At 35.0% G+C, this 14,016-nt stretch overlaps 1 protein-coding gene across 1 annotated transcript; it reads left to right on the forward strand.

The window, feature by feature from the left end:
- Positions 1–12: 12 nt before the first annotated feature.
- LOC126812124 (bifunctional methylenetetrahydrofolate dehydrogenase/cyclohydrolase, mitochondrial) lies at positions 13–7,996 on the forward strand. Its single transcript, XM_050538380.2, has 6 exons — positions 13–285; positions 2,530–2,717; positions 3,604–3,879; positions 4,432–4,539; positions 5,328–5,546; positions 6,828–7,996. Exons 1-6 carry the CDS (start codon positions 137–139, stop codon positions 6,953–6,955), a joined length of 1,068 nt encoding a protein of 355 aa, XP_050394337.1. The 5' UTR covers positions 13–136; the 3' UTR covers positions 6,956–7,996.
- The last annotated feature ends 6,020 nt before the right edge of the window (positions 7,997–14,016 follow it).

The raw sequence follows: 14,016 nt of genomic DNA on the forward strand, positions 1-14,016 counted from the left end.
TGATCTGCAGATGGAAAGAAAATGCAACGTGTGTGAAACAAAAAGTGGAGATATTTAGACCGTGGCCGCGAAGAACCGCTAAATTTTATAAAACAGAGTGCAGACAAAGTTATACGTTGAACTTGGAAAGATTAATATGTTGATAAAACGGTCAGTTTGTGTCTTTACAACACATTTTAATCGAAATTTTTCAAAGAAACTTCTTGGGAATCAGAAAGTTCAAGTTGGTGATGATGCAACTGCAGGCTTCAGTTTAAGTCACAGATGTTTTCACAATACCCCAAGGTAGGTACTCTGTCTTTTTAGGACTCTAAAGGGCTTATTGCTCAAAAAATTTGACCTGGTATGGCAAGATAGGGAAAGAAAAAAAACACAAGAAAGTATCAATGATCATGATATTTTCAATTTTGTTCAACTTGAACTACTATAGCCTATAGGCAGTATAGGCCTAGTCTCTCATTGATGTGAACTACATTTTTATTTAAAGGAGCTAAATCACTAATATTTTGGACCTAGAAATTGGCACAAATGGGTCGCAACACATATAATAATGTAATATGAATAAACTGTTTAACATTCAATCGTGTCCGTTTTTTACTGTGAATTGTCATCAGTTATGTTCGGCGAAATATGCCAGAAGTCTCAACCGCAAGTCAGTTTCTAGCGTCTGGTTATTTCAGTCAACACCTATATATATTATTTATTGCGCATGCTCTCCAATTAAGAACATGATATCACCGTTTGACATGACTTTTGGAATATGTCTAGCCCCATTCTTTGAGCACCTTGTTACAAATGGCGCTAAAACGCATTATGGTACACGATTCGTGTACCAATGGTAAAATGTTTATTTTGTCCTAAATTGGATATCAGGACAGAAGCCCATCTTTTCCAGGTAAGATCACAACACCAATGCTGATTTAAATTGCAAACAAATTTGTCTTTTCAATGTCGAAGATTTTGGATGATTTGAGTTACGGACTTAGCTACTTTAAATTTTAATAATAGGTTAGGCCTACACATTATTAGGTGACATACTTCTAAATGATTTTAATGGTGATGGTATTAATAATAATTAATATGTAAAAACATAAGTTACACGGTTTTATTAATTAAATTGATTGGTAATGGTATAACCACCATTTGTATTATTAATTATGTAGACCAAATCTTCTTATTTTAGCAGCATATAATACACTTCCTTGTTTTTAAACAAAAGATGAAATTGCCTAGGCCTATAGCTCTATATTATATAATGAAAAAGCCTTGGCCTCTAACCTTAGATTATATAATGAGAAATAACTCAAATAGGTTAATGATATGCGCGCCGCGCCATAAACATTATGATAATAAGAATTACTAGGTTAAGTTATATAACTTGTTTTTTTGGGAGGGTTTCCCACATCAAGGACCTTTCAATAACAATTGATTTTCTGAATATATATTGGTACCAGAGTTTTTAGCTAATTACTAATTTAGTAAAAATAATAATACTATATGGTACATATTATTCTTAAATGATCATGGGTCTTTTGACTTTAATGTATAAGCTTAAGTATTTTCAGAGAATTGACAGTTGACATTGCCATGGGCAAAAATATAGTAATTTATTTATATAACTTTATGGACCATGGTTTGACCTAATTTTATTTTTTAAAAAAAACAAATAGGGGGCCAAAGGGTAGCTATGTAAACCAATTTTAAAAAGACTATATAGTTCATTACAGAATAAGTAGAAAAAAATGTTCTTACATATTTTAATTATTTTTACATATTAGTCTTTTATTCATATTGTAGTTTACCATGAGTTTAATAGTTTATTAAGGTGCAGCCATCATGGCATCTAGTCCAACCTATAATCTAGTGCCGTGCCAAATTAAAAACTATAATACAGACTTAACATGAATAAAAAATAAAAGCAAATTTTCTGCTGTAGTGTTTACTTTGATTTCCAAATTACTTCGGCAAAAATCTTTTGACACCAACTGGCAGATCACTATCACCATTCAGAAGACGACCACCATCAAAGCCGGTCGGATTTCATCTTTCTTGTAAATCATTTTTATTTTTTCAGTTTGAGTGAAGCCTGTATGTAATACAGTGGGTGGTTGCCACTGGCTCGGCCGCCCGGATCCATTCACTTGAATTGATATTTCTTGTTTATTTCATGCACTGTCTGCACTGTCTGGATAGTTTGTCTTGCCCACAGGTTTGTCTTATCGGAGGGTGGGGGTTGGATGGCCGAATGGTTAGCATGTGTGCGCGCTGTATCATACGGCCTTTCATTGAGTCAACTGGCGTGGTTTCGAATCCCCGGTTGTACGTGTCAAGGAGTAGGGTTGCCTGTCCAACCTCGTGGGTTTTCTCTGGGTCCTCCGGTTTCCTCCCACTGTTAAAGACCCCTACGTGCAAGCGAATTATTGAAATGAAATTAAACCATATGTTAGTCCTGAAATGACCTAGTTTGTGTCGAGTGGACATTAAACCCCATTTCTCTCTCTCTCTCCAGTTCTTCTATATTTGTTTCAGATGTAATGTGGCTAAATTGATCGATGGTAAAGCTATAGCCAAACAGATTAAAGATGAAGTAAAAGCAGAAGTTGATAAAATAATATCATTAGGTCAACGACCTCCACGGCTTACAGTTTTACTAGTCGGTGATAATGATGCTAGTGTTGTTTACGTTAAAAATAAAATAAAAGCTGCACAGTATACAGGTAAGAATCTGGGATCAGCCTACACTTTGTAATCTACTTCTTCTGGGTCAATCTGATTAAAACACAGATCCGATTTCGTTTCAATTTTTATAGTTAAATATTTCGTTTTACTTGTCTTTACAACACTAGTATCTGGAAGAGTTGTTATATAACCCGTGTTCTGATTGATGTGAGGGATTAATTAGCCAATGAAACAGTCTGTTACAGCGAGTTTTGGGCGTGCACGGAACTGTGGGTCACCCACTAGAAACATCAATGCTGATACATGTAGGTTTATCAAATGTCTGACATCATAGGGCCAAAAGCCACTTGTATGACCCCTAACATGACCTCCCACTACAACCGGGCAGATCTTCATGTAGTAGACACCACCGAAAGTATAAAAAAACGAATGAAATATAGATTTGTATTTTAATCAGATTGGTTCTTGGGGCGATCGATGCACTTTTAAAAAAAACCTCCAATGCTTTTTTGATTATAAGCAAGACAAATCCATTACCAGGTACTTTTAAAGTGGGATGCAGGTCTGTCTTTAGGCCTGAAATGTTATCTAAATTATCAATTAAACATTAATTAATTTATCCAGACCATAATCAACTCTTCATGTCAAAGCTAGCCTGCAATATTTACTGGATTAGGATCCTATTTGCTGCTTATCTTTCATTCACGATTTAATTATGAAATGAATAATTGAGACTATGTGTTTTATCGTACCAACTTTAGTAATGATGATTGAGGCTAGGCTGAAATTTTCAGCAAATTCCCTTTACGTTATCTAGTTTTTACCTATTATAATGAGAACTGCCAGCTCTTTATCTAATCTCCCATAATGTATCTTTAATTAAAGCCCTCATTTCATTTCAATTCTTTTTTTTTTTCTTTCTAGGGATTATAAGCGATACAATAAGACTACCGGATACAGTTAAAGAACATGAAGTAATAGAAGAAATAAACACTTTAAATAATGATCCTCTTTGTGATGGGTTACTGGTTCAACTTCCTGTTCCTCCCCATATAACTGAACGTCGAATCTGTGATGCTGTTGATCCAGAAAAAGATGTTGATGGTTTTAACATTTTGAATATTGGGCGATTTTGTGTCGATGAAGAGTCTTTTGTTCCTGCTACTCCAGCTGGTATCATGGAAATGTTACGAAGGCAAGGTTAGTGTAAGCACATAGTGATAAATGTTCAGGCCTGGAAATAACAGTTTTAAATGTACCTGACATAATGTCAGGAACTTATAAAATAGTACCTGACATTTTCAACTTAATGATATGGAGGTTTACTATGTAAAGTTGTATGATATATGATATGGAGGTTTACAATGTAAAGATATATTGATGATATGGAGGTTTACAATGTAAAGATATATTGATGATATGGAGGTTTACAATGTAAAGATATATTGATGATATGGAGGTTTACAATGTAAAGATATATTGATGATATGGAGGTTTAATGTATAAGATGTATATGTATGATATGGGCCATGGGGTTTACTGTTCAAAGATCATGTATAAATATAGAACTCAAAGTTCTGATGTATCATTGATATTTTTCACTAAAATATGAAATTTCTTTGTGGCTTAATCCATGCATCAGGACTTCAAATGTAGTTATCAGATTTAACATCCATGACTATTGATCTTAAGTTTCTGTGAATATTGGCCTAGAATAAGCTAATGCCAATTTGTGATTGTTTGTACTTTTAGGTGTTGAAACATTTGGTAAGAATGCTGTAGTTATTGGAAGATCTAAGAATGTTGGTATGCCAATAGCTATGTATTTACATGCTGATGGTGAACATGGAAATAAAGCAGGTTTGTTTATTTCTACTTCTGTGCTTATTATTTTACTACTAAGGATGGGCAGTGGGCGTTAAACCCCATTTATCTCTCTCTCTCTAAGGATGGGCATCAAGTTTTCAAGTGGGCTTGGGGAGGGGGGGGGGGGAGTGGCCAGGCACAAGTGTTGAAATGAAATGAAATGAATTAAATTGATATGGGGTTTATAAAACGTCTTACTGTTCTGCTCCTAAACTGGGCCAATGAAGAGGGGCATGCGCCATACAGTGTGCTATGAGGGAAATTATGCCCGGGCGCTGGCTCTATGGCCTACTCTTATATCGATTTCCAACTGGCAAGGGATCTTTTACGTGCATGCCAATGTATACACGGGACCTCGTTTTTTTGCCCCATCCAAACGACTAGACAGCTGTCCTGCACCACTGACAAGGGGAAACCACGTCAGAAAATCCTGATGAACTTTCTCGGCCAATGCAGGGATCGAACACGCGGCCTCCAGGCTAGCGAGCCAGTGTCTTACTCACTTAGCCACCGTGGCTCCCACATGTCGACATTTTACCTAGCTCATGTTGAGACTAACATGTTATTTGTTATTGTGTATTTAATTTGTTATTGTGTATTTAATTTGTTATTGTGTATTTAATCTATCATTGTGTATTTAATTTGTTATTGTGTATTTAATTTGTTATTGTGTATTTAATTTATTGTTTAATTTGTTATTGTGTATTTAATTTATTGTTTAATTTGTTATTGTGTATTTAATTTGTTTAATTTGTTATTGTGTATTTAATTTGTTAAACTAGGTGATGCAACTGTTACAATATGTCATCGTTACACGCCGCCAGAACAGTTAAAAGTTTTTACAAAAACGGCTGATATAATAGTCAGTGCCACAGGTATACCAAATCTAGTAACTGCCGATATGGTGAAAGAAGGCGTGACCGTTATAGATGTAGGTATTACCAGAATAACAGACCCACAGACTGGTAAATCAAAACTTGTAGGAGATGTTGACTTTGAAGGTATGTAATACTTAATTATGTAGTTTTATCAATCATGTTTAGATTGCACACTGTATACATGAATCTACTACAAAACTTCTGTCATTCTGGTACGGTCATGGGTATATATACCAGTCATTGTTGTTTGTATTTCAGAGGAGAGCCAAAAATCGCTCCCCTCAAAAAACTCTCCCAGATTTGATAAGATGAGTGATTTAGAAATTAAGGAGAGTGATCTGATATTAAGGAGAGTGATTAGTTATGTGCATGGGAAATGGTTCTAAGATCAATAACTGCATGTAATGGGGTCATTCCTGCTATCATAAATGATAATAAACCCCCAATGACTATGTAAAGGAGAGCGATTTCAGTTTTAAGGGGAGGGAAAAAAACTCCCCTCGGTCTACATTCAGGTGCTCGAGGGCGACTTTTGCCTTAAAAAAACAATGACTGTTTATACCCTATGCCCACTTCAACTGAGCACTCCAAAATTGATATTGGCTATTATATTGTTCCTTTTGTTTTTTTTCCAATATCAGTTAATCTGTAAAATTTATTAGTTTTCAGAGTATTAGACAACCATCATAACTAGTATATTCGTGCATATCGGACCGTAACTCCCAGGATCACGGCCCCAGATTGTACAAAAAATCATATTTTTTTTTATCTTGTTCTCTGTCCATCTCTTGCAATATCTGGGCGTATCTTGCCTGGCAACCGCTGGTTTCCAATATCATGTACTAGTTATGATATTGTCTGATATATTGTCAGTATTTATTAGTTTTCAGAGTATCAGACAATATCAGAACTAGTACATGACAATATATCACCATACACTGTAATCCAGGTATCATTTAATCTTGTGTATCTAGCACTAATTTCTTTCACATTTGTTTAATATCAGATCTTTGTTTAAAAATTCGTAAAAATCTTTTAAAATCACCAATAATCATCTAATTTGTACATGTGTCCAGTTTAAAGCTGACCATTCAATTTTGATAATGAGTGTCCAATTCACAAGTGTTTAATTTCTCAATCACTGTTGAAAAATAAACAACCCAATTGATTAATGATGTATAATGATTAATGTTTGGTCGTCTGTCCAACCTCTTGGATTATTTCCAGGACCTCAGATTTTTACCCACAGCTGAAGACCACGAAATGTGTATTCAAATACACTAGTCCGGAAATTACCTAATTTGTGTCAGGTGGACGTTATACTCCATTTCTCTCTCTAATAGATAACAGAGAGTTGAACCGATATAATTACCAATTAATTAATATTACCTGGGTTTTTTTCAGGTGTACGAGAGAAGGCAGCTCATATAACACCAGTACCTGGCGGAGTCGGACCATTAACGGTGGCTATGTTAATGAAGAACACACTGACAGCTTATCAAAAGTACAGCAAATATACCAAAAACACTTGATGATGGAACAGATATTGGTTGGATTCATTTTTTTATAGGTTTTAAAACTTTTTAGGAAATTTTTGTTGTATAAACTGAGATTTTAGAAAATTTACAATGATCACAAAAAAAAAGTTGATCCATTTTTACTAGTACTCGTCGATTTAAAATCATTTGTACCTTCCATGTTTAACAATGGCAGCTCCCTGTTGTCACGGAAACATTAAATTAAGATATATTAAACGTACAATATTCCAGGCCCCGAGTTCACAAAGCATTCTCAGACTTAGTAAGGAATTTACTCAAACTTGAGAATTTACTCAAACTTGTTCACCTTATTTTAACTAAAATATAGCCCTTTATAAAACTTTTGTTGTTTTAATGTATCAAATACATCAATAAGAAACTAGGTGCAAAGTTTTGTGTTTCTAGATCAAAGATATTTCTCATAAATAGTGAATAAAAGTTGAGTAAATTCTTAACTTATGTCTGAGTATACTTGGGAAGTCGGGGCCAGACTAAAAACCAAATAGATTTTAAGACAATACACAGTATAAAGTAGTCTTGCTGTATCATGTTGTTTTATATTAAATTGATTCCGTATTTTACTTGGACCATGACAAAAACATACATTTCCAATTCATTTAATAATAGATTAATTTTTTATATATATTTCAATTATTGTCCATTCCCCCATCTTTAACTGATCAATATTTACCCGTACTTTTTTTTCTAGCAGCCACACCCAATCTAGGTCTTTGGGGTGCCACAGCAGTTTTGGGCACTCTCGAGAGCTCTAGTTTGGGGCAGTCGAAGTGCTAAAGAGTTTATTCCAAATGATTTTATTTTCAATTTAAGTAATTGAAAGTTTCTTTTAACCCTTTAGCAATACTTGAAAATATTGACTGCCCTGGTGTTTCTTTAAACCTACATTATGCAAGAGCTAAATCTGCTTATTGCAGGACTTTCTTAAGGCTTGAAAAGTTATATAAACTATTAAATGGACTTTTATTAACATGTCAAAACCATAATGAACTCTTAATGCCATTGGATATTGGCGATATAAAGTAGATTAGAACGGTTGAGCCATATTTTGATGTAATCTAAATATGGTGAAGCGAGGCTAAGCTTCGAACAACCAGTTCATTAATGCACACATCTTGTCAAACCTTCAAAAGCTAATATCTTCGCTCGCAATGGAGCAATTTGAACGAAATTTTCAATAAATTCATATTGCATTATCTATTTTCGAACTGTTATAGTAAGAATGGCCAGCTCCTTATCTAAATCTTACATAATGTATCTTTAAATAATGTTTTCTTATAAAATGTTAAATAGTCAATTAAATATTCAGCGTGGATTAAGCCGTGAGACATTTTGTATTTTAGCGAAAATGCAAATGACGCACCAAGCCTTTAACATTGTACTTTTTATGTATCCCTAATTACTTACCTAGTGGTATTGTCTTGATCGTAGCTTTGTCGTACTGTTAGCATATACAAATCACACATTGACTTTTGGGAAGTATAGGCACATTGTGAATGTCATTTTTTCTTTTAACTAGTCATAAGACCTTCGAAACGTCCATATATGGCCTGTGCACTATATACAAAACTTTTGTAGAATCCACATCCAACAGGAATATGAAAACAATGGAATGGAGGATCCGATACGGAAGTGTCCTTCACTAGATAAATATACAAGTTGAATTATATTCATTCTGTCTAGTTTCAGTGGAAATAGTTTTGGCTTGAAAGATCAAGAAAAATTTAATACTCAATTTGAGCCACGTAATTATATTAAAGAACAAATAAGATGTGAAATTCTGAAAAAATACCGAACATAAATTATAAAAATTGTTATTGTTTCATTGATTAAATTAACAAATATGTGTATAAAAAAACTATATTATTTTTAATCATGACCATGTCCCAGAATCTCAGAATAGTATTAGATATATTTGTTTTATTTTGTTTGTTAGATTTATTACGTTCATGTGTTCTTACAGAATATGTTTATGGCTTTTAGTAAATGTTTATTTCATTTTTTATGTTCATGTGTTCTTACAGAGTATGTTTATGGATTTTAGTAAATGTTTATAACATTTATTATGTTCATGTGTTCTTACAGATAGAGTAGGTTTATGGTTTTTAGTAAATGTTTTAGTTTTGTTTAGTTATAGTTCTATGTTTTGGGATAGTATACACAATATTGTCATGCAATTGTCTAAGTAGTTATAACCAAAACTTATGTAGAATCCGCGTCCAACATGAAATGAAAACAATGGATAGAAGGATCCGATACGGAAGTGTCCTTCACTAGATAAATATTAAACATTTAAAAATAATCTAGAGATACATGATTACAGACATAACTCATAATAACATGGAAATTATCTCCCTTTTGGAACAAACTAGAGATTATTTTTAAATGTTTTATTATATTACCTTGAAGAAGAAGAGGGTACCTCTTCGAAACGTTAGTCTAACAATATCTGAGGATGAAAACAGTGTTAGTGTCTCTGTTGTTTATCTACTTTAATATTTATAACTCGTGAGAAAATTTTGCACTTTGAAGTCCACTTGTAGATGAATATTATTTAAAATTCTATTTCCTATTGACAAGTCATATTTTGCTCCTTGCAAAGTTTCTTAAGGACTAAAAATTAGTCAATAAACCCCCGATTGAAAATTTTTGCGATTTTCAATCAGATTTGTTATTAAAATTGTTAATAATTTTACTTTTTATTCTTAACTATCAGTAGGAGCTAGAAAAGCCAACCCAAAATTTTTTTTGAAGTTTTGACTGCCACTGGTTATACCCTAGTATCACTACGTAGAAAATTGCTTCTCTAAAGCAATATTTATTTTAACCCTCTGTATTTTAGATTTTATTCTATTAAAATTGTAAATGTTCAGTTCAGTGTATTGGAAAAAGTTTGTTAAAGTTTAAAGCCTAAGTTTTGTGAGTTAACATTATTTTCTTAAAGAGAAGCATTTTCATGTCAGTGATATTTTAATTTTCTTTTTTACTTGTGTATAAAGATTAAGGTCACCAGAAAAGCTTCATAAATTTTTTAAATAATACAAGTAATTATGTCAACATATCCCTTTCCATAAGTATAACGCGATCGCGAATGTCAATATTACCCGCAACAGGTAAATTTCAACGTTAGTAATTTCCGCCGTTCTCCTTGGGTAGTTGTCTTAATAAATAAACAATTAAACTGTCACAGATTGGGGTTTTTTTTGACAGAAGTTATGACTGCCCACGGAGAACAACAGAAATTGCTAACGTTGAAATTTACTTGTTGCGGGTAATATTGACATTTGGGGTCATGTTAGGAAAGGATATGTTGACATAATTACTTGTATTATTTAAACAACATTTGACGTTTTTCCGGTGACCATTAAGATGTTCATATTTTTAGGTTGTGTACAAATTAAAAGGCCATATGGTGAATGTGATAATTTACATGTACAACCAACCAGTTTATTTCTTAATATTTATATTTGATCAATACTCAATCATCATGACTTTCTCCTTGGTTCTCTACCATGCCATAGTGCTAGGTATTGCCACTGCAGTCACGATACAATAGGTATTGCAATTCAGGTGCTACGATTCAATTCGTATCACGATTCATAACCAGATCAATATTTACCAAGAAAACAACAGGCGTTTACTTGTCAGGGGTGGTAAGACAAAAAAGGACAGTGCACCTAGTTTTTCAGATGGAACAAAAAGAAAAAAAAAACATGGTCCAACCAGGTAAACCCTGGTGTACACGCAAGACAACTATTGACAGTTGAAACATGTAGTAACTTCTTATAAGTGGCATTTAGTAATTGAACAGTAACACATTTACACTATTTTTTGCTTGATAAAGACAAGAGTATCATCGTCGAAACATTGCATGTTAATAAACCAGTAATTGTTATTCCATAAATAGTGTTAGTGTGTGATGTAGTAATGTAGGACGTTAAACCCCATTTTGATTTATTTCTGAACAATATAGGTAGTAGGTAACTTATAGGAGTAGAAACCAGGGAAGAAGGAGAAGGTCAAGATGATACTAAATGAACATAAATACATGTCATATTTTATTTTTGTTTTAATATTATTATATGTTAAAAGATTATTTACTGGTATCGGCATATATATATATATATATATATATATATATATATATATATAGGTAAACATTATATATAATATAAAAACACACCAGTCTACATCACGGGTGGCCAACCTTTTACATACCATGTTCCAATTTATTTTCAACACATGCATTCAGATGCACCATACAACTCTTGTCCTCATGTCTCCTTGTAAATATATGGTTTTAAAATACAGATGTGACGTCACCCTTTGATGTTGGGTACCATTATTTCAAATAATCAATCGTACAGGCAACTTGCCAATCGTACATTATTTATACTAGTGAAATATTGGACTCGCGTGACGTATTTCACTGTAAAAGCATGTGCGGAGTTGTCTGTATTTTAAGTCGTTTAATGGTCTCGAGCTCAAGACATTGCGTAATATATTGTAAAAACACTTGGGCCTACTGCCCTCTTGTTGTTACAATCAAGCCTGAAAATTAGGCACCTGTCACTGACAATGTCAGGCACAGATTCAGGCGTTGTCACTTGTCATGCACAAAACCTCTGGTGCCTGTCATTTTGTTCGGCACTGATTTGTCTTTTTTATTGATATTATTAATAGTTAATACACGTCCGGCACTTAAGTTGAAAATGTCAGGTACTATTTCATTAGTGCCTGACATTTTGTCAGGTACATCTAAAACCATTATTTCCAGGATTGGTTACAATATATTAATTAATGTCACGCTCTCGACCATTAAACAATACATAATAGACATAATTAGTATTTTTACCGGACGATTATAAGTCAATTTATCCTAGTCTGATTCATTAAATCACATCTTTAAAATGAAAACAGGTTAATATGAAAGAAGATAACATTCCCTGAAAAATAAAAAAATAAGTAGGTTTCCTGTCTTACTTTGATATTATCACAGGGATGCAATATACCACTTTTAATTATCTTATGCACCACCCACTGTGGCTAAGAGGGTAAGACGCTGGCTCGCTAGCATGGAGGTTATGTGTTCGATCCCTGCATTGGCTGAGAAAGTTCATCCAGATTTCCTGACGTGGTTTCGCCCTTGTCAGTGGTGCAGGACGGAGGGCCTGGCAAGAACAGCTGTCTAGTCATTCGGATGATATGAAAAAAATGAGGTCCTGTGTATACATTGGCATGCACATAAAAGATCTCTTGGTAGTTGGAATTCGATATAAGAGTAGGCCGGAGTGCTGCTATCCGGGCTAAATTACCCTCATAGAACACTGTATAGCATATGCCCGTCTTCATCAGCCCAGTCAAACCAGAACAGTAGGACGTTAAACCCCATTTCATTTCATTTCATTTTATCCAATGCGCCATAATTGGATATGTGTCGTAGGTTGGCCATCCCTGGTCTAATGTACAGAATGATAAGTTAGTAGTGTTCCAAGAAAATTAAGATGATAAAAATATATATTCTGTTTCTTTTTAAATGTTATTATATATTCAACAGATAATTAAGATGATACAAATATATTCTGTTTCTTTTTAAATGTTATTATATATTCAACATATACTATTCAAAAAAAGTAGGGGATATTTGATTTTGGGGGCATAATACTAAAATATGCAAATGACTACGAAAAAAGTCACTATAGAACCTAACAGAAGAAACATTTCCAGTTACATGTGACGCCCAAACGCACCAATAGCTACCGCATGGAATGCAGGTGATGCTTGGGATCATCATGGGGGTCCAACCCAAGATTTGCACGACTCTGACTTTGAATGTTACAGTCATTGTGGCATTGAATTCCAGGGTGGAAACATCAGTTTAATTGTTTTAGTGACCAGAAAACAAATTTTGATATGCGTCGGCTTACCCAAAATGAAAGGTTACGTGCCCTTGGCATGCTACAGATCGGCACAACACAGGCGGTTGTGGCGCGGACGATGAATGTTTCTCAGTCTGTCATAAGCAGGCTATGGTCCAGATACCGTGATACACAATCTGTACAGGACAGACCACGCTCAGGTCGACCAAGGGCGACAACTCAGCCCAGGATCGATTTATCCGTACCTTGGCCTTGAGAAATCGTGTCATCACAGCAAATCAGATCAGCGCTCGTCTTCAAACAGACACTGGTGTGAGAGTGAGTGGCCAGACGATTCGGAATCGACTGCATAGGGGTCACCTTCGCGCCCGACGTCCTCGCGTGATCCCTTGTTTGAGAGATCATCACATTCAGGCAAGACGTCGTTGGTGTAGGGATCGTCAACACTGGGATAATCGACGCTGGAGCAATGTGATGTTTTCAGATGAGTCAAGGTTCACTGTTGATTTTTTGGACAGACGTAGGAGGGTATGGCGTCGTCGAAACGAGCGCTTCCAAGACGTTAACGTCATCAGACATGATCGATTTGGGGGTGGTTCTGTTATGGTGTGGGGAGGCATCACTGTTGCTGGAAGAACGGCTTTACATGTTGTTGCAGGGCGTGTTACAGGCCAGTACTACCGGGACAACATCTTGGCAGTCCATGTTGTGCCGTTCGCACGACGTCATGGCCGCCGTTTCATCTTCCAGGATGACAACGCAAGATGTCACAGGGCCAGGATCGTTACAGGTTACCTCCAACAACAGAACATCACCACATTACCTTGGCCAGCACTGAGTCCCGACCTCTCCCCCATCGAGCATGTCTGGGACATGCTTGGACAGAGGTTACGTCAACGTCAACAAAGTCCTGCCATTGTCCAAGAACTTGCTGCTGCGTTGCAACAGGAATGGGACAATCTGGACCAAAATGACCTTAGACGTCTCATTAGGAGTATGCCACGTCGGATCAATGCTTGTTTGGCAAACAGAGGAGGATTTACCCGTTACTGACTTGGTTGTGATGCTGTGGTAACTTTGCTGTTTGACCCCGGCTATCATTTTACCCTTATAATGGTCAGTCTGTGCCTTACTTAGTCTAACGATCATTTGGAATAA

Source organism: Patella vulgata, chromosome 2 (assembly GCF_932274485.2).
Source record: "Patella vulgata chromosome 2, xgPatVulg1.2, whole genome shotgun sequence".
NCBI lineage: Eukaryota > Metazoa > Mollusca > Gastropoda > Patellidae > Patella > Patella vulgata.

What these genes read in the sequence shown, in the direction of transcription:
- LOC126812124 (XM_050538380.2), top strand. Translation starts at nt 137, where the DNA reads ATGTTGATAAAACGGTCAGTTTGTGTCTTTACAACACATTTTAATCGA. An exon ending in TGTTTTCACAATACCCCAAG is followed by an intron (nt 286 to 2,529) that starts GTAGGTACTCTG and finishes TATTTGTTTCAG; the next exon opens with ATGTAATGTGGCTAAATTGA. An exon ending in TGAACATGGAAATAAAGCAG is followed by an intron (nt 4,540 to 5,327) that starts GTTTGTTTATTT and finishes TTGTTAAACTAG; the next exon opens with GTGATGCAACTGTTACAATA.